The 24026-nt window shown below is 36.5% G+C and overlaps 1 protein-coding gene across 3 annotated transcripts in view; it reads left to right on the top strand.

Annotated features, from left to right (window-relative positions):
• The window catches only part of NXPE3 (neurexophilin and PC-esterase domain family member 3), a 58113-nt gene that overhangs the window by 24265 nt on the left and 9822 nt on the right, over positions 1–24026 (top strand). For all 3 annotated transcript variants that reach the window (XM_077118510.1, XM_077118511.1, XM_077118512.1), the window contains 2 exons: positions 11412–12166; positions 17060–17133. In XM_077118510.1, coding sequence (XP_076974625.1) covers positions 11412–12166; positions 17060–17133 — 829 coding nt within the window. The remainder of the gene's footprint in view (positions 1–11411; positions 12167–17059; positions 17134–24026) is intronic.

Raw genomic sequence — 24026 nt, 5'->3', positions numbered from 1 at the left:
TCTTCCCCCCTTTCAGTTGAGAAGGTTTTCTCAATCCCTTGATGCTGAGTCCCAGCTCATTCTAGGATTTCTGTCCCACATTGCCAGGAAGGCCCACACCCTTGAGTGTCATATCCCACGTAGAGAAGAGGAAGGCAGTGAGATTGCTTGTCATGTTGGCTGAGAGAGAGAGGCCACATATTAGCAACAAAAGAGGTTCTCTGGGGATGACTCTTACGCCTAATTTTAAGTAGGCTTACCCTATCCTTTGTAGGGTTAAGTTTCATACGAGCAAGCCCTTAGATTGAGGACTCTGACTATTTATTGCTTTGTTTGTTCCCACTCTTGGGAGAATATCAAGAATTCTCCACTTGGGGAATCAACTCTCATTCTTAAAAAACAGTATATATATATAAATAAATATATATAACAGTCGTATAAAATGACTTTTGCCAAAACAGACTCTGAAAACCAAAGTGTAGAAGTTTATTGAACTAAAGTAGCATTAATGCAGAACAGCAACAAAAAAATTACTGCTCAACAGGCAAGTTTTATGCAAGCAGAATATATGGCTGCTAGGAACAAAGGGAGGGTTTAGGAATGGAAAGGGAAAGCAAGGGAGAGTGAGCTACGTGAGTTGCTTAATGTGTGATGTCCTTGGGTCATGTTCATTAATTTTGCAACTTGGAAAGGCAGGAAGTCTCTGCAGCAGTGGGACTATCTAATGAAGATAATAACATTTGCTGGCATCAGCATGACATTTTTTTAAATAGGGGCAGAAGTCTTAACTGCTGTGAAGAATATTGGTATAATAATCAGCCTGACTTGGTTGTTCTCTGTTTGTAGTTCCCTGGATAAAAAAGAAGTTCAAGCAGATCCAGTTGATTAGTAAAGCTGTTAACTATTCCTTTTTCACATGATTATGGAAATGTTATTCATATGAAACGTGATCCTTTGCAACCACACTTATGTCTCTTGAAGGAAAATGTTCCAAGTACCAAGGTCACAAGGATCTTTTTTAAGAAATATACTACATCAGTTGCTTAATATGTTTTGCTCAAAACAGACTCAGAGCAAAGGAAGGATATAGGAATGGAGAGGAAGAGCAAGGGAAAATGAGCTAAATGGGTTGCTTGGGGTGGTATGTCCTTGGGCCGTGTTTCATTAATTTTGCAACTTGGACAGACAGGATGTCTCTGCAGCACTGGGACTATCTAATGAAGATAAGCACATATCTTGGTGTCAGCATGGCTTGTTTCTTTTATGCAGGAGCAGAGGTCTTAGTAAGTGCTGTGAAAAGGATTATTGGTATGTCACTTGGTTGTTCTCTGTTTCTTCTTTGTAGTCCCCTGGATACAAAGGAAGTTCAGAGAAAAAGATATGAATAAAAAATAAATAATAAGGGGAAGAAAGGTTAAAATAAATTGAGTAGATAAAAATACTAGTGGTTAATGAGAGGAAGGCATGAGGGGTATAGTATGTTTGAGTGTTTTCTTTTTTATTTATTTTTCTAGAATGATGCAAATGTCAAAAAAAATGATCATGGTGATGAATGTACAACTATGTGAAGATATTGTGAGCCATTGATTGATTGTACACTGTTTATGGAATGTTTGTATGTTTTATCAATAAAAATATTTAAAAAAGGAAGTTTAAGCATATAAAATTGATTAGTGAAGCTATTACCCATTCCATTTTCACAAATCATACTGTGTTTTAATTTGCCTCATATTTTAACCATGACTTTCTTATATCTCCTCTTATTTTTCCTGGAGTGCTGTATCCTTTTTCTGATGAAAAAATATGTGCCTCCTGTAGCATGTCATTAGGCTCTTCCTTCATATGTTTTATTAAGTGGAATCTACTTTCTTTTGAAAACTTTTTTTCTTAGAGTCATTTTGTCTTCCTCTTTTAATGGACACTGGCTGCTGTTTATACCTGTTGCCCGGCTGTTATTCTGAATTTTCATAGGTTGTTTTTACTGTTATTCAAGTTTGTCACTTTTTTGGATTTCCTTTACATTTTACTGAATTAAATCCTGAAATAATTTTTTTTTCTGAAAGGGCACATGGAAGATAAGCTTACATGTCTGAAACTTTCGTTTTTTGAACACTCATGTATGATTTGTATTTGGGTTTTGAATGCTGTGTTCAAAATCCTTTTCATTTAGAACCTTGAAAACTGCATTCCATTGTCTTCTGCTGTCTTGTGTTGTAAAAAATAAGTCTAATGCCAGTCTGATTCTCATTTTTTATTGGTAACATTGTTTTCTTTTCTAGAAGCTACTAGGGTTTTCTTTCTCTTTGAGATTTTATGCAGCTATATATATATTTTTTTATTATTAAAAAAATTAACTAACACATTTAGAAATCATTCCATTCTACATATGCAATCAGTAATTCTTAATATCATCACATAGATGTATGATCATCATTTCTTAGTACATATGCATCGATTTAGAAAAAGAAATAGCAAGACAACAGAAAAAGAAATAAAATGATAATATAGAGAAAAAATAAAAATAAAAATAAAAAATACAAAAATATATAGGAAAAAAAAACTATAGCTCAGATGCAGCTTCATTCAGTGTTTTAACATAATTACATTACAATTAGGTAGTATTGTGCTGTCCATTTTTTTTTTTTAGAAATCATACCATTCTACATATGCAATCAGTAATTCTTAACATCATCACATAGATGCATGATCATCGTTTTTTAGTACATTTGCATTGGTTTAGAAGAACTAGCAATATAACCGAAAAAGATATAGAATGTTAATATAGAGAAAAAAAATAAAAGTAATAGTAAGAACAAAACAAAACAAAACAAAACAAAACAACCTATAGCTCGGATGCAGCTTCATTCAGTGTTTTAACATGATTACTTTACAATTGGGTATTATTGTGCTGTCCATTTTTGAGTTTTTGTATCTAGTCCTATTGCACAGTCTGTATCCCATCAGCTCCAATTACCCATTATCTTACCCTGTTTCTAACTCCTGCTGAACTCTGTTACCAATGACATATTCCAAGTTTATTCTCGAGTGTCGATTCACATCATTGGGACCATACAGTATTTGTCTTTTAGTTTTTGGCTAGACTCACTCAGCATAATGTTCTCTAGGTCCATCCATGTTATTACATGCTTCATAAGTTTATCCTGCCTTAAAGCTGCATAATATTCCATCGTATGTATATTCCACAGTTTGTTTAGCCACTCGTCTGTTGATGGACATTTTGGCTGTTTCCATCTCTTTGCAATTGTAAATAACGCTGCTATAAACATTGGTGTGCAAATGTCCGTTTGAGTTTTTGCCCTTAATTCCTTTGAGTAGATTCCCAGCAATGGTATTGCTGGGTCGTATGGCAATTCTATATTCAGCTTTTTGAGGAACTGCCAAACTGCCTTCCACAGTGGTTGCACCATTTGACATTCCCACCAACATTGGATAAGTGTGCCTCTTTCACCGCATCCTCTCCAGCACTTGTCATTTTCTGTTTTGTTGATAATGGCCATTCTGGTGGGTGTGAGATGATATCTCATTGTGGTTTTGATTTGCATTTCTCTAATGGCCAGGGACATTGAGCATCTCTTCATGTGCCTTTTGGCCATTTGTATTTCCTCCTCTGAGAGGTGTCTATTCAAGTCTTTTTCCCATTTTGTAATTGGGTTGGCTGTCTTTTTGTTGTTGAGTTGAACAATCTCATTATAAATTCTGGATACTAGACCTTTATCTGATATGTCGTTTCCAAATATTGATTCCCATTGTGTAGGCTGTCTTTCTACTTTCTTGATGAAGTTCTTTGATGCACAAAAGTGTTTAATTTTGAGGAGCTCCCATTTATTTATTTCTGTCTTCAGTGCTTTTGCTTTAGGTTTAAGGTCCATAAAACCACCTCCAGTTGTAAGATTCATAAGATATCTCCCTACATTTTCCTCTAACTGTTTTATGGTCTTAGACCTAATGTTTAGATCTTTGATCCATTTTGAGTTAACTTTTGTATAGGGTGTGAGATATGGGTCTTCTTTCATTCTTTTGCATATGGATATCCAGTTCTCTAGGCACCATTTATTGAAGAGACTGTTCTGTCCCAGGTGAGTTGGCTTGACTGCCTTATCAAAGATCAAATGTCCATAGATGAGAGGGTCTATATCTGAGCACTCTATTCGATTCCATTGGTTGATATATCTATCTTTGTGCCAATACCATGCTGTTTTGACCACTGTGGCTTCATAATATGCCTTAAAGTCAGGCAGTGCAAGACCTCCAGCTTCGTTTTTTTTCCTCAAGATGTTTTTAGCAATTCAGGGCACCCTGCCCTTCCAGATAAATTTGCTTATTGGTTTTTCTATTCTTGAAAAATAAGTTGTTGGGATTTTGATTGGTATTGCATTGAATCTGTAAATCAATTTAGGTAGTGTCATGGTTAGGGACAGGTGTCAACTTGGCCAAGTTGTGGTACCTGTTCATCTGATTGGGCAAGCGCTGGCCTGTCTGTTGCAATGAGGACATTTCATAGGATTAGGTCATGATCACGTCAGCTACATCCACAGCTGATTCCATTTGTAATCAGCCAAAGGGGAGTGTCTTCTGCAATTAGTGATGCTAAATGCAATCATGGGAAGCCTTTTAAGGAGGACTCAGAGGAGACAGGTTGCATTCCTGCTTTGGCTGGTAAGCCTCTCCTGTGGAGTTCATCCAGGCCATCCATTGGAGTCATCAGCTTCGTAGCCTGCCCTGTGGATTTTGGACTCTGCATTCCTACGGTCACGTGAGACACTTTCATAAATTTTATATTTGCAAGTGTTCCCTGTTGATTGTTTCTCTAGAGAACCCTAACTAATACAGGTAGGATTGACATCTTAACTATATTTAGTCTTCCAGTCCATGAACACGGTATGCCCTTCCATCTATTTAGGTCTTCTGTGATTTCTTTTAGCAGTTTTTTGTAGTTTTCTTTATATAGGTTTTTTGTCTCTTTAGTTAAATTTATTCCTAGGTATTTTATTCTTTTAGTTGCAATTGTAAATGGGATTCGTTTCTTGATTTCCCCCTCCGCTTGTTCATTGCTAGTGTATAGAAATGCTACAGATTTTTGAATGTTGATCTTGTAACCTGCTACTTTGCTGTACTCATTTATTAGCTCTAGTAATTTTGTTGTGGATTTTTCCAGGTTTTCGACGTATAGTATCATATCGTCTGCAAACAGTGATAGTTTTACTTCTTCCTTTCCTATTTTGATGCCTTGTATTTCTTTTTCTTGTCTAATTGCTCTGGCTAGAACCTCCAACACAATGTTGAATAATAGTGGTGATAGTGGACATCCTTGTCTTGTTCCTGATCTTAGGGGGAAAGTTTTCAATTTTTCCCCATTGAGGATGATATTAGCTGTGGGTTTTTCATATATTCCCTCTATCATTTTAAGGAAGTTCCCTTGTATTCCTATCCTTTGAAGTGTTTTTAACAGGAAAGGATGTTGAATCTTGTCAAATGCCTTCTCTGCATCAATTGAGATGATCATGTGATTTTTCTGCTTTGATTTGTTCATATGGTGTATTACATTAATTGATTTTCTTATGTTGAACCATCCTTGCATACCTGGGATGAATCCTACTTGGTCATGATGTATAATTCTTTTAATGTGTTGTTGGATACGATTTGCTAGAATTTTATTGAGGATTTTTGCATCTGTATTCATTAGAGAGATTGGTCTGTAGTTTTCTTTTTTTGTAATATCTTTGCCTGGTTTTGGTATGAGGGTGATGTTGGCTTCATAGAATGAATTAGGTAGTTTTCCCTCCGCTTCGATTTTTTTGAAGAGTTTGAGGAGATTTGGTACTAATTCTTTCTGGAATGTTTGATAGAATTCAGATGTGAAGCCGTCTGGTCCTGGACTTTTCTTTTTAGGAAGCTTTTGAATGACTGATTCAATTTCTTTACTTGTGATTGGTTTGTTGAGGTCATCTATGTCTTCTTGAGTCAAAGTTGGTTGTTCATGTCTTTCCAGGAACCCGTCCATTTCCTCTAAATTGTTGTATTTATTAGCGTAAAGTTGTTCATAGTATCCTGTTATTACCTCCTTTATTTCTGTGAGGTCAGTAGTTATGTCTCCTCTTCCATTTCTGATCTTATTTATTTGCATCCTCTCTCTTCTTCTTTTTGTCAGTCTTGCTAAGGGCCCATCAATCTTATTGATTTTCTCATAGAACCAACTTCTGGCCTTATTGATTTTCTCTATTGTTTTCATGTTTTCAATTTCATTTATTTCTGCTCTAATCTTTGTTATTTCTTTCCTTTTGCTTGCTTTGGGATTAGTTTGCTGTTCTTTCTCCAGTTCTTCCAAATGGATAGTTTATTCCTGAATTTTTGCCTTTTCTTCTTTTCTGATATAGGCATTTAGGGCAATAAATTTCCCTCTTAGCACTGCTTTTGCTGTGTCCCATAAGTTTTGATATGTTGTGTTTTCATTTTCATTCGCCTCGAGGTATTTGCTAATTTCTCTAGCAATTTCTTCTTTGACCCACTCGTTGTTTAGGAGTGTGTTGTTGAGCCTCCACGTATTTGTGAATTTTCTGGCACTCCGCCTATTATTGATTTCCAACTTCATTCCTTTATGAAATGAGAAAGTGTTGTGTATGATTTCAATCTTTTTAAATTTGTTAAGACTTGCTTTGTGACCCAGCATATGGTCTATCTTTGAGAATGATCCATGAGCACTTGAGAAAAAGGTGTATCCTGCTGTTGTGGGATGTAATGTCCTATAAATGTCTGTTAAGTCTAGCTCATTTATAGTAATATTCAGATTCTCTATTTCTTTATTGATCCTCTGTCTCGATGTTCTGTCCATTGATGAGAGTGGTGAATTGAAGTCTCCAACTATTATGGTATATGAGTCTATTTCCCTTTTCAGTGTTTGCAGTGTATTCCTCACGTATTTTGGGGCATTCTGGTTCGGTGCGTAAATATTTATGATTGTTATGTCTTCTTGTTTAATTGTTCCTTTTATTAGTATATAGTGTCCTTCTTTGTCTCTTTTAACTGCTTTACTTTTGAAGTCTAATTTGTTGGATATTAGTGTAGCCACTCCTGCTCTTTTCTGGTTGTTATTTGCATGAAATATCTTTTCCCAACCTTTCACTTTCAACCTATGTTTATCTTTGGGTCTAAGATGTATTTCCTGTAGACAGCATATAGAAGGATCCTGTTTTTTAATCCATTCTGCCAATCTATGTCTTTTGATTGGGGAATTCAGTCCATTGACATTTAGTGTTATTAATGTTTGAATAATATTTTCCTCTAACATTTTGCCTTTTGTATTATATATATCATATCTGATTTTCCTTCTTTCTACACTCTTCTCCATACCTCTCTCTTCTGTCTTTTTGTATCTGACTCTAGTGCTCCCTTTAGTATTTCTTGCAGAGGTGGTCTCTTGGTCACAAATTCTCTCAGTGACTTTTTGTCTGAGAATGTTTTAATTTCTCCTTCATTTTTGAAGGATAATTTTGCTGGATATAGGAGTCTTGGTTGGCGGTTTTTCTCTTTTAGTAATTTAAATATATCATCCCACTGTCTTCTAGCTTCCATGGTTTCTGCTGAGAAATCTACACATAGTCTTATTGGGTTTCCCTTGTATGTGATGGATTGTTTTTCTCTTGCTGCTTTCAAGATCCTCTCTTTCTCTTTGACCTCTGACATTCTAACTAGTAAGTGTCTTGGAGAACGCCTATTTGGGTCTAATCTCTTTGGGGTGCGCTGCACTTCTTGGATCTGTAGTTTTAGGTCTTTCATAAGAGTTGGGAAATTTTCAGTGATAATTTCTTCCATTAGTTTTTCTCCTCCTTTTCCCTTCTCTTCTCCTTCTGGGACACCCACGACACGTATATTTGTGCAGTTCATATTGTCCTTGAGTTTCCTGATACCCTGTTCAAATTTTTCCATTCTTTTCCCGATAGTTTCTGTTTGTTTTTGGAATTCAGATGTTCCATCCTCCAAATCACTAATTCTATCTTCTGTCTCTTTAAATCTATCATTGTAGTTATCCATTGTTTTTTCCATCTTTTCTACTTTATCCTTCACTTCCATAAGTTCTGTGATTTTTTTTTTCAGTTTTTCTATTTCTTCTTTATGTTCAGCCCATGTCCTCTTCATGTCCTCCCTCAGTTTATCGATTTCATTTTTGAAAAGGTTTTCCATTTCTGTTTGTATATTCAGCATTAGTTGTCTCAGCTCTTGTATCTCATTTGAACTATTGGTTTGTTCCTTTGACTGGGCCATATTCTTAATCTTCTGAGCGTGGACAGTTATCTTCTGCTGCTGGCGTCTGGGCATTTAGTCAGATTTCCCTGGGTGTCGGACCCAACAAGGTTGTAAGATTTTTCTGTGCAATCTCTGGGTTCTGTTTTTCTTATCCTGCCCAGTAGGTGGCGCTCGTGGCACACGTTTGTCTGCGGGTCCCACCAGTAAAAGGTGCTGTGGGTCGTTTAACTTGGAAAACTCTCGCCGTCCGGGAGGTTCGCTAGCCGAAGCGGCTTGGAAGAGTGCCAGCCGGCCCGGGGTCCGTTCACGGGGAGGGTCCCTGGCCGCCCCAGCCCGGGAAAGCGCCCGTCCGAATTTCCTAGTCGGCCCGGGGCGCCAAGCGTGGCGGGAGGGCGCCAGCCGCAGCGGCCCGCCTGGGAGAGTGCATTTTTCCGGGGAGTCACGGGTTTGGAAGGGCCCCCCCCCGTCACCGTTCTCCGTGGCCTGGGGATTTCCGATCCAATTCTCTCAGTTGGTCTGGGGGGCCGTGCGTGTTGTGGGCACCAGCCGCCGCGGTTTGAGGGGACTGCCTGTCCAATTCTCCCAGCCGGCCCGGGAAGGGGGAAGGGAGTGACTCCGGCTGCTTGCCGCCCCGCCCCGTGAAGCCCGCGCCCCTCTGCTATCTCACCAGAGCGGGTTCTCTCAGCCAGCCAGCCGTTCCAGGATGGGGTACGCTGTCTTTTTTATCTCTGTCGTGGCTTTGGGAGCTGTTCTGTATCATTTCTACTCCCCTAGTAGCTGTCCTGGAGGAGAAACTAAGATCCGCGCGTCTTACTAAGCCGCCGTCTTCTCCGGAAGTCCTATGCAACTGTATTTAAGAGACGGCTTTTTTTCATTTGTCAGGTTTAATACTTTGTGTAATTTTTTCTGTTTGAAGATTGGAAATTTGTTTGATCTGGACGTTTTCTTCATTTCTTTGGTTCATTTACCTCTTTCACTTTTCACTACTTATTTCTGAAGAGCTTACTATATTGAAGTTGGTTCTCCTAGTCGGAGTCTGCTATCTCTTTACCTTCTTTTCCTCATATTTTAAGTCTTACTTTCTTTTTGATCTATGCTCTAAAGGATCTTCCATACTTTATCTTCCAGCATTTCAAAGAATTAAAAAAAATTCAACAATTGAATTTATTTCCAAGAACTTTTTCTTGTTTTCGGTTATTCCTTTTTTTAACAGTGGTTCGTTCTTATTTTATGCACTCAATATCTTTTTAAATCTCTTTAAGAGTACAAGTTGGTGTGTATGTAAGCTCTTATATATTTTGATTCTTTTTTTCTCTGGGGTTAATTATGTTTATCTTGTTCCATTCTTTTTCCCTATTTGTTCTCCTCAGTTTTATCTTTGGTTTACTGTTTATATTTGTGAATGGCTACTTTGATTAATACAAGTATTTGGCATGGATTTCATCTGCTATTGTGGAGGACTGTTTCCTTAACAAGTGTTTCAGCGGAATGCAGTAGCCATTTGGATATTATCAGTAGCCATTTGGATATTATGTACTTGAATGGAATCTATCAACTGGCATGCTTCACTCAGGACACATGGAAGAGAGCACACAGATGGGCCGATTCCCCTCCATTTCCATAGGAAAGGATTTTATTCTGACGTGCCACTAGAAAGTTGAGTTTCTTTACTACAGAACATTCAGCTTTTTGAGAATATTGTCTATTTTTGCTGATTGCTGGGCTCTGTCGGGAGTAATGAGTCCTACCTGTGCTGGCTTTTTATGTTTGGGTTTCTGATAAACGTATTTTGCTGCATCTGCTCTTTTTAAAAAGCATTTATTAAGTTTTTTTAAAAACACATTAAAAAATAGAAAAAAGGGAAAAAAAACCCCTGTAATTCTGACATATAAATAGTCCTATTGGAATTTTTAAAAGAATAAAATAAATGCTTGTAATGGTTTTTATTATTTTATTAATTAATTAATTAATTTATTTTTACTTGGGCAGGCACCAGGAATTGAACCCAGGTCTCTGGCATGATAGGCGAGAATTCTGCCTGCTGAGCCACCATGGTCAGCCCTTGTAATGGTTTTTAAATAGTAAAAATAATAAAAGCATAAAATAAAACAAAAAATTTCATTTTCTAGCTCTCCTACCCATAGAAAACTATCATTAATAGTTTCTTGAATACCACTCTAAAAAAATGTTTTATGCATTTATTAATATACATACACTATTAAAACATTTAGGCAAAATAGATAGTTTTATACCAATTTCTCACCATTTCTTGTTTTTACTTTATTATACTTACCTACCAATTATATTCCACATTCTTTTAAATAATTTCCTGATATGTCATTGTACCATAACTTACTTAACCAGTACCTATGGATAGACTAGTTTATCATAATACTAATAAATGTTAGTAGTAGTATGCCCAGATTTTCTGAAGTACCAGGCACAGACACCATTAGAGTAATTAAGTCAAGGAAGGTATGCTTGTGTAAAGATTATAAAAAGAAATTCATTTAGTCAGGATGAACAGAAGTCTAAGCTTCTGGAACCCCACTCTCACCACGATTGTAGATGGTGATGTCTGAGTGATTGAGAGTCACAGAATATCTGAAGCTTGGCGGTTTCTTTCCTGGCCCATCCTTAATAACTATTTTAGAGTAGTTCAGATAGGTGTGTGATGAACCCAGTGTATCTCAACAAACTTGGTGCCATATGGTATACAATACGAATAGAAAGTATAGCCCTTTCAGGCTGACTCAGCCTAGTCCAATTACACTTTTCTGAATTTGGAGCTGCAGAACCATATAATAAAGGCTTATATTTCTTCAACAAATTATCTAATCTGAATTTCCTTCTCTATATAAGGAAATAATATACTAGTTTGCCGCCTAAAGTCACTTTCATATTTTAAAATTTTGATTCGTTTTAACCCAAACATCCAACAGGGCAGCAACATTCCTTGATATCAGCCATCTTTGAAATATGCCTCAGTTTCCTTTATTCCCTATCTTAATTTTATTATAAGAAGATAGCTCTGTAAACCTTGTGAGCTCTAGTTTTTTAGACAATATCGCCACAAATTTTATTAAAATTTAAATTAGGCAGAGATTTATTTGGCTGAACTTAAAATTTATTATAACCATTGTTTCTGTTGTTTGTGTCTTTCTCTTCAGTATTTGGACCATGAGACTGTTTCAGCTATATTCATCGACAGCAGTGGACAGTTTGTTTCCTCGCAGGTGACAGGAGTTAGCCGGAATCCCTACTGTGGCTATGAACACCAGATCCTGTCCAGCCAGGAGCGTGTGGAGGAGAACTCCTTGCTGGCTGCCATGCAGGGGCAGGTGGCTGATGTGGGTCCAGTCCCCTTTATAAAGAGCACCGACCCTTCTTCCAGCTACTTTGTCATCTTGAACTCTGCAGCCTTCTTCAAGGTGGGAAGCCAGCTGGAGGTGCTAGTTCATGTACAGGATTTTCAAAGAAAGCCCAAAAAGTATGGTGGAGACTACCTGCAGGCCAGAATCCACTCTCCCCAGCTGCAGGCGGGGGCTGTAGGTAGGGTGGTAGACTACCAGAATGGGTTTTACAAGGTCTTTTTTACTTTGCTCTGGCCAGGCAAAGTTAAAGTATCCGTATCTCTGGTCCACCCCAGTGAAGGGGTCAGAGTTCTTCAGCACCTACAGGAGGAGAAACCAGACAGAGTCTATTTTAAGAGTCTCTTCCGTTCTGGAAGAATTTCTGAAACCACTGAGTGCAATGTGTGTCTTCCTGGGAGTTTGCCCCTGTGTAACTTCACAGATCTCTACACTGGAGAACCCTGGTTCTGCTTTAAACCAAAGAAGCTCCCTTGCAGTAGCAGAATTAACCATTTTAAAGGTGGATACCTCAAGGGCCTCCTCACTGCTTCAGAGAGTGCTTTGTTCCAGAGGTAAGTGCTTCTTGTCGTAGGGGGTAATTTAAAAAGAATCCTTTTCTGTTCTCCTTGTCCTAGTAGGAGAAACCTTGCTTTGGTTATGTGCTCCGTGTATCTCTCTGATCCTGGCCTAATTTAGGAAAGGTGGTGAATAGGAAAAAAACCCATAGCTTTCTATTTCCTGACTAGTTTTTTTAAAAGTGGAGCTTAGTGCTTGTCCACATTCAAATTAAAAAACTTTTCTCCTGAATTTTTTGTTTTTTATCCTCGTAGCTTATGTTTTACTTTAGAACTGTATGGCACATTTACAGCTGTATGAGCAAGACTACTTATTCACAGAATAGATTTAAAAAAATCCAAAAATAGGGTTACTAGAGGTCAAGAAGTCAGGCTGATGTTTTAGCTTCCTGTCCAATAAAATTAAAAAAAATTTTAACGACATAGTTTCAGTTTTTAAAATCATATAAATATTTATTGATAAGAAAAAGACTGAATATGACAACATTGCTGGGTTAATTTAATATTCAGCCTGGGAAGCAAGAATTACCAGAGAAAATATGTTTTTTTAAGTTAACAATTTTGAAACCATTGCAGTATTGTGCAAAAATTCCATTTCAGCATAATGATCAGTATATGAAATAATTTGCAGAATGAATGTAAGTAATCAATGTGAATTAAAACTTATTTTTTCTTCAACATTCCATATAGTTCTGGATTAAATGAACATTTATAAAAAATAAAAAGTTATAAAAGACAGTCAAAAAAGTACAAATTATTATTTAAAAGCACATAGAATTTTTTTATTTTTTAATGAAATACATTTTGAATGTTCACTGGTGTAAAGGTGTTTTTGTTGAGTACACCTGGGCACCCCCCAAAATTCTGTATTTTATATCTGTTCAGTATTTGATTGGGGAAAAGTTGGTACAATAAGGCATATGATCTATAGGAGCTTCTAAAATAAAGAATCAACTTCTGGAATCGGCTTTTGGTCACACGTTGGTTAAGTACACAAATAATAGGCTTATGCCTTGGTTTTAGAAGGCCAACAGAGGGAGCACTACTTAGTGTATTTACTGAGATTTCTGTTCTTTAGAAAACTGCCTAAAATGACGTATGCCTCAGTACAAAAGGACTTTAGTTTTAATTCTGGCTTCAGATGTCAGACATGCTATTTATCAAAGACTGTGAGCCTATTATTTCATTTCTTTGTGCTCTTTGCCTATGTGTGAGGACTGTTTAAGTATCCCATTGTTGTCAGTTCTTGCATTCTCAGGCCAATTAGTATCTTAACAGAAAAGGTAATACAGTTCGTAATTTCGTGTAGAAAAAACTGGAGAAAGGTTAGTGAATTAGATTAGTAAAAATTTAAAAAATAGGTATTCCCACCATTGAAAAGCAGCCCTAAACTCTTGTGAATCTGGAAAGATAAATACTACCTTTATCCCCACCTTTACGTAGATGTCCTAGGTAAGGCTGTCTGGTAGCACATTACAGTACAATCATTACAGAATTTTACTTACCTTTCAGTTTGCTTTGAGAACAATACTTTGGATGGCATAAGTTTTTGGAAACCCAATATTTGACAGAGTCAAAATGATTTTATTTTTTGCGTCTTTGATTCTGTTAAAGTTCTGAAATATTGCACGAGATTATATGAAAAGAAAAAAAGTAAAATTAAAATTGATCTTTTGTGGAATCTTTGGGCAGACTGTTTTGAACTGAGCCTTAAATATTTTGAGCTAATACTGATTTTTACCGTTTTGCTCATAAGTTGTTTAATTCAGGAAGAACTGAAAAACGTAGCCTGGTCCTTGGTTCCCTAGGTGACAGTTAAATAGTTCAAGTGATTGTAATCTTAGTTCTTTACTCTTAAGGAAAGAAAAAGCATTGGTCCTGGAAAGGACAACAATATTTTACTTTAAAAATCCCTTTAATATGAGAGAAGGTTTTGAAAGAATGAGTTTATCACATAAAAAGCTTCCCTTTTATTATACTTATTATGCTATTCCCTTTTATTTACATTTAAATCTCCATTAAATCAGTGTTTCTCAGATTAGGTGTCAAGGAATTTAAAGGAACAGCAAAGGAGTTATGGGCCTAGCAGTGACCTCCTCCACTGGATCTTCTTCATTCTACCTTTTTATCCACCTTCTGTCAAAATCTCCTGTTTTTTCTAACTTTGTATTCTGCAAAACTTCAAGTCTTTAGAGACAGTGCAATAATAATAATAATAATAATAATCAACACTCATATACCCTTTTTAATGTTTTTTTAAATTGTGAAATATAACATATATACAAAGGAAAGAAAGCAATAATTTTCAAAGTACACTTCAACAAGCAGTTGCAGAACACATCTCAGAGTTTGTAAGTGTTAACCATTCCACTATTTCAGATTTTTCTTGAGCTGCTCCAAAACACTGATGGCCAAAAGAAATACCAATACAGTGATTTAGCATTCTAACTCATTTGCCAAATCCTGTTTTCTCTGTTATAACTCGTTACTTTTCTTTGATCCCCCTCTAGGTCTATAGGGATCCTTGGGCAATGCCTCACCCCTTGTTGAGAAAGGGGTTTTCACAGTAAAGGATGGGGAACATAATTAGTTGATAATCTTGGAGAGGCTGGTCTCTCTGGGTTTCAGGATTTATCTGGCCTAGGAACCCTCTGGAAGTTACAGATTGCAGGAGTGTGAACTTTAGTACATGAAACTTTGATAGAGTTTCAGTTAGAGCCCTAGATGTTAAGAATTAGCAGGAGTGATGTTGGTTGGGTTGGCAAACCATAGCAACCAGCAATATCTAGCTAAGGCTTGTATGAGAGTTGCTTCCAGAATAGCCACTTGACTCCATTTGATCTCTCTCAGCCTCTGATGCCTTATCACTTCTTTTCCCCCTTTTGGTCAGGAAGGCATTGTTGATCTCACGGTGCCGGTGCCGGTGCCAGACTCATCCCTGGGAGTCATGTCCCACATTGTCAGGGAGACTTTTCACCCCTGAATGTTGCATCCTATGTAGGGGAGAGGGTAATGATTTTCTTAGCAGAATTGGACTTAGAAAGAAAGAGGCCGCATCTGAGCAACAAAAGACGTTTCCTAGAAGCAGCTCTTAAGTTTTATTATAGGTAGTCTTGGCATCTCACAGTAGAAACAAGTTTCGAAAAGGCAAGCCTCAAAATCAAAGGCTTGGCCTATTTTCTTGGGAATCCTCAATTTTTGAAAAGGTATGCAAACACGCATTTACCTTTAATCTAGGTTGAGCATTTATAATATTCTGCCACATTTACTTTCTCTCTCTGTATGTATATGTAGGTGTTTGTATATGTGTGTATATGTAGATATATATTTTCCTGAACTATTTGAGAGTATTTGGCATCTGAACCATTTAAGACTAAATTGCGGAACATATGACCCTTCATCCCAAAATACTAAAAGTACATTTCTTAAGAACAAGGACCTGTCCCAACATAGCTGTATGTGTTTATCACACTCGGTTCACTTATCATTGATACAATATTATTATCTAATGTACAGTCTGTATTTACATTTCTCCAGTTGTCCCAATAATGTTCTTTTCAGCTGCTTTTACATTTTAATTTAAGCTGCAACTGATCATCATAAGATATATTTAGTTATCTCTTTTTGTCCTGTTTTGTTTTTCATGACATTGATAATTTTGATGCCACTGTTTTGCAGAATGTCTCTTAATTTGGATTTGTTTTATTTTTTCTACATGAATAGACTTAGGCGAAATGTTTTTGCAGAATGATTACAGAGATAAAGTTTTCTTCACTTCCTTACCTTTGCTTTTAAAGCCCTAAACTCAGGAAAGTAGATTTTATGTTCTTAAATGTCACATTCTCTCTTAACTGTCAGCTTAAGGTTTTGAAATTCTCATATTCATTGACATAGTTCTCTGTACTTACTTCAGTTCTTTACTTGTTTTCTGTCTGTCTCTCCTATTAGAATCTCACTTCCACAAAGAGAAAGATGCTTTGTGTTTGGTTGGCTGTTATATCCTTGGCATCTAGGACGATGTCTAGCACATACAGGTGCTGAATTATTTGTTGAATGAATGAATGAATATCTTCTGAAATTGATGAAATAATAAAAAGCCATGATTACAAGTTCTTTTATCAATAGTTTAGAAAGTTAATATTTTTTGTTTGGTTTTGTTCAAACTCTCAGAGGCCTAATACTGTAACCCAGTTTCTAGAATAATTGCATTGGGTTTTCAGTATTCTTCTCTTGGCCTCTAGTCTCCCCCAATTTTTATCTAGCCTTCCATCAAATATTTACTAAGCACTGACTCTAGTCCAGGCCTTGTACCATGTACTGAGCATACAAAGGTGAATGAGGCACATTATTTGTCTCTGAGGAGTGTAAGAGAAGTATAGTATAAAAACTGAAGAGCCATTGTAATGATGAACCAAGTGCTGTGTGAACTTGTATCAGAGGTCAGGTGTTCCCAGTAGGCTCATCTCAGATCCAGGCAAGGCCTAACAGATCTGACATATGATCTAATACTGCAGAGGCTTGTAGCCTGAAGAGTAGACATTGGTAAAATAAATATTCTGGTTGGTGTGAACCATTCTCTGTGTCCAAGAGAAGTAAGTAGTTCAAACCAAAATTGGGCATTTTGGAGTTTGCAATCTAAGGACTGACAAAGCAGTTGATAGTGCAGTGAAAAAGTAGTAAGAACCTATTTAACTCTAGTTTATAAAACCATACAATGTTCCTATTGTAAGAGGTCGTTTGTTAATTAATAACTGTGTTGGTTAACATAAATATATTTTCTCTTTAGAAGGATCTGAAATCATATCCATTTTTTAATTTGCAAATAAAGATGCATAATTGAAAATAAATGTTCCTGAATCTAAGATTGTGCTATTTTTATTCTTCCTGAAGTGGTGTCAATATCAAAATGCCAATTAACTCCAGTGGACCTGATTGGGTGACTGTGATTCCCAGGAGAATCAAAGGTAAAAAGAAATGAGTTTCGTGATTTATTTTCCTTTTTCTTTTTGATAACCAACATTTAAACTTTTTTTATTACCCACCTTTGCCTCATCCCCATCTCTTTTGTAACCGCTAATCTGCTTTTTTTTTGCTATTTCTATTTACCTTATAAGTAATGTCATACAATTTTTGTCTTTATGTGTCTTTTTTATTTCACTGAGCATAATGTTTTTAGGGTTTTATCATGTTGCAGTATGTCTCATAACTTCATTCTTTCTTGTGACTAAATAGTATTCTATTGTGTGTATGCACCATATTTTGTTTCTCCATTCATTTATTGATGAATGACACTTGGGTTGTTTCTACCTTCTGGCTATTGTGAATAGTGTTGCTTATAAGCATTGGTATACAACTTATCTGATTGAAACCTTGTTTTCACCTCTTTGGCTACATACCTAGAAGTGGATTTGCCAGGTCATATGATAATTCTATATTCACCTTTTTGAGGAAACTGCCACATCGCTTTCCATGGTACTATACCATTTTACATTCCTGCCAGCAATACACTACTTTCAGTTTCTCTGTAACCTGTCCAACACTTGTAATTGTCCATTTTAAAAAAATGTGTAGCCATCCCTGTGGATGTATAGTGATATCTCATTGTGGTTTTAATGTGCATAACCTTAATGGCTAATAATGTTGAACATCTTTTCATTTGTTTATTGGCTGTCTGTGTATCTTCTTTGGAGAAATGGCTATTCAGATCCTTTGCCCATTTTTTAATTGGGTTATTTGTCTTTTGGTTATTGCATTGTAAAAGTTCTTTATTCTGGATATTAAAGCCTTATATGATATATATTTTGAAACTATTTTCTCCTGTTCTATAGGTTATCTTCTCACTTTCTTGATAATTTCCTTCAATGCACAAAAGTTTTTAATTTTGCTAAGTCAAATTTGTCTGTGAATTCTTTTGTTGCTTGTGCTTTGGTGTTATATCTAAGAATCCCCCTTACCAAATTCTAGGTTATGAACATTTGCTTCATGTTATCTCCTAAGAGTTTTATAGTTTTAGCTCTTATATTTCAGTCCTTGGTCCATTTTGAATTATTTTTTTTACAGGTGAGGGTAGGGGTCCATCTTCATTCTTTTGCATATGGATATCTAATTTTTCCAGCACCATTTGTTGAAGAAACTGTTCTTTCCCCATTGAATGTACATGGCATCCTTGTCAAAAATCAGTTGGCCATAGATAAGAGGGTTTCTGAACTCTCAATTTAATTCTGTTGATCTGTATGTTTGTTCTTGTGCCAGTACCAAACTGTTTTGACTACTGTAGCTTTGTTATACAATTTGAAATTGGGACGTATGCGTTCTTCAATTTTGTTCTTCTTTTTCAAGGACATTTTGGCTATTTGGGCCGGCCCCTTACATTTCCATATGAATTTGAAGGTTTTTTTTTTTTTTTTCTATTTCTGTAAAAAAGACTGCTGGGATTTTGATGGAGATTGCATCATGTACTACTTTGGCTAATATTGACATTTTAACAATATTAACTTTTCTAAGTTATGGACATGTGATATCTTGCCATCTATTTATGCCTTCTTTAATTGCTTTCAGCAGTGTTTCATAGTTTTCAGTGTACAGGCATTTTATATCATCAGTTACATTTATTCCTATATATCTTATTTTTTAGATGCTGCTGTAAATGAAATTTTCTTAATTTCCTCTTTGAATTGTTAATTGCTAGTGTGTAGGAACACTCCTGATTTTTGCATGTTGACTGCTATTTTGTTCAACTCGTGAACTCTAATAGTTTTTTTGTGGATTACTTTGAATTTTCTCTAAGATCATGTCATCTGAAAATATATATAGTTTTATTTCTTCCCAATTATTTCTTTTTCTTACCTAATTGCACTGGCTACAGCTTCTAGTACAATACTGAATAGCAATGGTGAAAGTATGAGTTAGTTTTGGGTTTTTCAAAAATGGCTTTTATTATGTTAAAGTTTCCTTCTAGTCTTACTTTTCTGAGTGTTTTAATACAAAAGGGTGCTAGATTTGGTCAAATTCCTTCTCTGCAGCAATTGAGATAATCATGTGGTATATAATATAATATAACCACCCTAGTTCTCTTTTTTTGTATGAAATATTTTTTCCATTCTTTCACTTTCAGCCAGTTCGTATCTATGGATCTGAGATGGGTTTCTTGTAAACAGCATATAGTTGGGTCTTATTTCTTTATCCATACTGTCAGTATCTGTGTTTTGACTGGAGAATTTAATCCATTTATTCTTAAGGTAATTACTGATAAGGCAAGGTTTATTTCTGCCATTTTGCTGTCTTTGTGCATTGTGTGCCCATTAACAAAGATTTATGCTTGGTTTTTTATGCATTTGAATTTAAAGCCTTTTAAGACATGCAAAATGTAATAATACTGGCATTTATATTTACCTATATTTTTATTTATACCAGAGGTCTTTATTTCTTCATGCAACTTCAGGTGACTGTCTAGTTGCCTTTCCTTTTAACATGAAGAACTCCCTTTAGCATTTTCTATGCGGCAGTTCTAGAATTAATGAATGCCTCATTTTTGTTTGTTAGGAAATGTCTTAATTTCTCCCTGTTTTTTGAAGGACAGCTTTGCTGGGTATGTTATTCTTGGGTAATAACTTTTTTCTCTCAGCACTTTAAATATGTCCTACCACTGCCTTCTGGATTCCATGGTTTCCATAGAGAAACCAGGTAAACTCTTATTAAGGATCCCCTTATATGTGAAGAATTGCTTCTCTTGCTCTTTTTTTTTTTTTTTTTTTAAGATTCTGTCTTAATCCTTGGCATTAGTTTGGTTATAATGCATTTTGTGGTAGATCAGTTTGGGTTCATCTTGCTTGGTGTTGAATGAGTATTTTGGGTTTGTATATTTGTATCTTTCATCAGATTTGGAAAATTTTCAGGTACTATTTCTCAAAATATTTTTTCTGTCCTTCTTTTCTCCTTCTGGGACTCTCATGATGTATGCATTGGTATGGTTGATGATGTTCCACAGGTTGCTCAGACTCTGTTCATTTTTTATACTCTTTTTTCATTTGATACTTCTTTGTAATTTATATTTGTTATGAAATTCTCATTTTGTTCATATATTGTTTTCCTGATTTCCTTTGGTTCTTTGATGTTTTCCTTTTGTTCACTGATCCTATTTAAGAGAGTTGTTCTAAGATCATTGATTAGTAATTCCAGAGACTGAGCTTGCTCTGAAATATCTTGTGTTGAATTACATTTTCCCTGTGACTGGGCCAAACTTTCTTGTCTGGGTATGTTTTGTAATTTTTAATTGAGAGTATTCTGAGCATTACACTGCAGTCATTCTGGAAGTCTAGGTTGCCCACTCTTCAGTCCAGTAGACCAAGAACAAGAAGAAAATTAAAAATAAAATAGATGATAAGAAAGGAAAGAAAGAGAGAGGGGAAAAAAATACTAGCAGAACACGCCTCCCCAGTTGTCCACAAGGTGCACTGCCTTCCATGTCTCTTGTTATGTGCTGGTGGGAAGCCAGGAACTGCAGCTATTGAGGCTGGTCATCAAGGATCTGCAAGACCCAAAAACCTAAGACAGAGAAAGAAGAAGAAGAGGAAGAATGAAAAAAACATGAAGTGTACTGGCTCTTTATATTCTGGTCCATGCTGGTGTATAGTCAAAAGGTGCTGTTACCAAGAGCTCTGAAATTGGAGGCTAGCATCTGGGCATGATCTACCAGACTAAACAACACAAGAAAGAGAAAGAAGAAACCCAACCAACAAAAGGTGCACAAGATTTTTGAGCCCTGGTAGATGCTTGTGTGAGTCCAGAAACTGCTTACCACCAACAGGGCTGAAAGGCCAGTATCTGCACCGTGCCCTCAGATATGTGCCAGACCAGCAAATACCCACAAACAGAAGGAAAGATATGCCAAACAAAGTACACTCACTCTTTATGTCCTGGTGTGTGCTGATGGGAGGCTGGAAGCTGCTGCCACCCAGAGGGTTGAAATTGAGGCCAGCTTCTACACTGGTTATGCACAGATCCCCCAAATTGGCCCTGACTTTCAACCCTGACTTCTGGAGGAGGAGTGGTCCTCTGTCCTCTCTGGCTCCAGCTGGCCACTTCTGAAATCTGGGTTCTGTTGCCACAGATGCAGCTGTTTCCAGAGCCACTGCTGTGGGTCTTAGGTTTGGGCCTTCATTTACAAAAGCTTAACTCTCAGCAGCTTCTCAATTTCTCTGGTACTCCTGTAGTTGTTTTAGATGTCTATACTGGTTCCAAGGTTACAACCTAGTTAACTCCAGTCTTTTTTTTCCAGCTCATTGATTTTTCTACTGAAGGGAGCAATTTATAATCGTTCCATTGCCACCATTTTGTTCCTGTACTTGATTTTCATTATTTTTAGCTACTAGCTTGAGGCTAAACTAGCAGTTTCACTGATATTGAAAACCTTTTTTCCCTTTAATAGGGCATGGTTACTTCTGGACACAAATGAAAATTCTAAAAGAGCTGTTTGATTAAAAAAATAGAGAGTGAGAATTTATATTCATAATTTTGGATTTTGGTATTTATTCTCATTTAAAAATTGTCTCCCCCCTACACTTGGCCCCTCCAGACCCTATAGAGCTGTGATATTCATTATAGTAGTCACTAGCCATTATATGCCTTTCCTCAATAATATCTACCATATTTCATATGCTCAGTAGCCACATATAGCTAGTGGCTGCCATATTGGACAGTATTTATAGAATGTGTCCATCATTACAGAAAGGTCTGTTGGACATCCCTGCTCTAGACCTATTCAAGAAATGTTCATGAAGCTGTCAAGATGGAGGGGGTCACACGGCAAGGAATGTTGGTGGCCTCTAGGAGCCTAATTGACAGCCAGTAAGGAAATGGGAACGTTAGTCCTACAGCCACAATAAGCAGAATTTTGCCAACAACTTAAATGAACTTGCCAGTGCACTGTCCTCCAGAGCCTCCAGAAAGGAATACAGTCCTGCTAACACCCTGATTTCAGCTTATGAGACCCTGAGCAGAGAACCCAGCTGTAGTGTGGACTCCTAATGTACAGAATTGTGGGCTAATAAATGTCCCTTGTTTTTAAGCCCTAAGTTTCTGGTAATTTGTTACATAGCAATAAATGGCAATACAGTAACGACCATTCAGATTAAGATATAGAACATTTAGAGCATATAGAATATTTATAGTACCCCAGAATGGTCTTGTTACTATTAACAGACTGTTTTCACACAATTTTAGTATTGAATTTTTCACAACTATTTCCTAACACCCCTACAAAATAACTGATAGTTTCCTGTTTTATAAGGTAAAACCGTGGCATCAAGACTTATTCATTCATCATTTTTATACTTGTTTTGTACAAGGGGCTAGGGTAGGCTGACTTTAAAGATACAGGGAGTAAGTAAGATGAGACTATAAGTGATTTTTGGGGTTTCATAGTTGGTGAGATGTAAACCCTTTCCCACTCTTACTCTGTTTTTTTTTTTTTCCTCTGAACTACTTTGTAACCATGCTTGGGAGGTGTACAAAGGATATCTTGATGTTCTGGTTTGTTTTCATTAGAAGAATTTATCAACCCCCTAGTAATCAAATGTATACAAATGATGAAGTAAGTGATAAACAGTACTTCATGTTGTGCACTGAAAACTGAATTAGTTCATTTATGAACGAGACCTGTATATGATGTGATTTCTAGAAAATTGTAAAGAAGAGATGCTATCACAGACTATTTTAAGGACAGCTATTCTCCAATTTTTGGAAAGAATAATTTGATACAGAATATATTTTATTTAACCTAGAAAACCAAAGAGCTCATATCCTGTAAAATAAAACTTATGTAAATTTGAGGATTTGGGGATTGTTCAAGAAAAGAATTTGACCACGAGGTGGCAGTAGTACACAACCAGTTTTCTTTGGGTTAGCATGGGAGGGGAGATCACTCTCAGCAGGGCAGTGGGTGAAGCCATAAAGAAGGGAAACAGGGCAAGGGAACACCCAGGGTAGAGGGGAATCGGAGAAGGGCTCATGTTATCACTCAGCAGCATGGCTGGGGGTCTTTGGATCAGTAGCAGTTTCTGGTCTTTTATAGCTCCATTTGTCTTACCTATGGCTAGCAGATGTTGGTGAGGTTTAGTGGGGTATACAAAGCAGGCAGGTTCTAAAACACTAAAAACATGCTTATTTGGGCTATAAAATTTATATTTTATAAAAACCCAAATTTATAATTATATTATGGCCCAAACTATAAGTGTTTGGCTCACAAATACTTGGTTGTGAGGAAATTTGAGTTTGGCCCTAGTGGGCTTTTGGGTTAATGGCCCTAGTCTGCTATGGAGTGTAAACAACATGGGGCTCATGTTTGCTCTATTTATAGATTAAAAACCCAACTACTTGATAATATCTGGGGAAAGGAAGACCTTCCCAGAGCTATGTCATTCATAAAATGTTATGTCTTTGCAAACAGTACAGATACGTTTGAATGCTACTTCTGCCATCCTTTCAACTTCAATATTTTATGAATCTACAAGTGTTTCTACATATAAAACATTTTTAGCTTTTCTCTGTAAAATGCTTAATTTTTAGGTGACTATAGTTTAAAAAGAAAAAAAAAAATCAAATCCTCAAGACTCCTCATATTCCCTGCAGGAGATAAGGTGTGCCTTAATGTCTCATCACACACTGTCCTCATTCCTAATGCCCTTGATGGTCCCTTGGCTTTCCTGTGCTCATTGTGTTCCCTGGTGCAGAGGACTGTTTGATCCCATTATTTCTCTGTCTTATGTATTTTCCTCCTAATAAATCATGTACTCCCCTCTTGTCCTTCTTTTTACTGTTCTTATTTCTGCAGATAATTTCATACCATAAAATTAATGGA

This window comes from Tamandua tetradactyla, chromosome 10, assembly GCF_023851605.1.
Source record: "Tamandua tetradactyla isolate mTamTet1 chromosome 10, mTamTet1.pri, whole genome shotgun sequence".
Classification (NCBI taxonomy): Eukaryota; Metazoa; Chordata; class Mammalia; order Pilosa; family Myrmecophagidae; genus Tamandua; species Tamandua tetradactyla.
The sequence above is the reverse complement of the archived record's forward strand: the minus strand, read 5'-3'. Positions and strand labels throughout refer to the sequence as shown.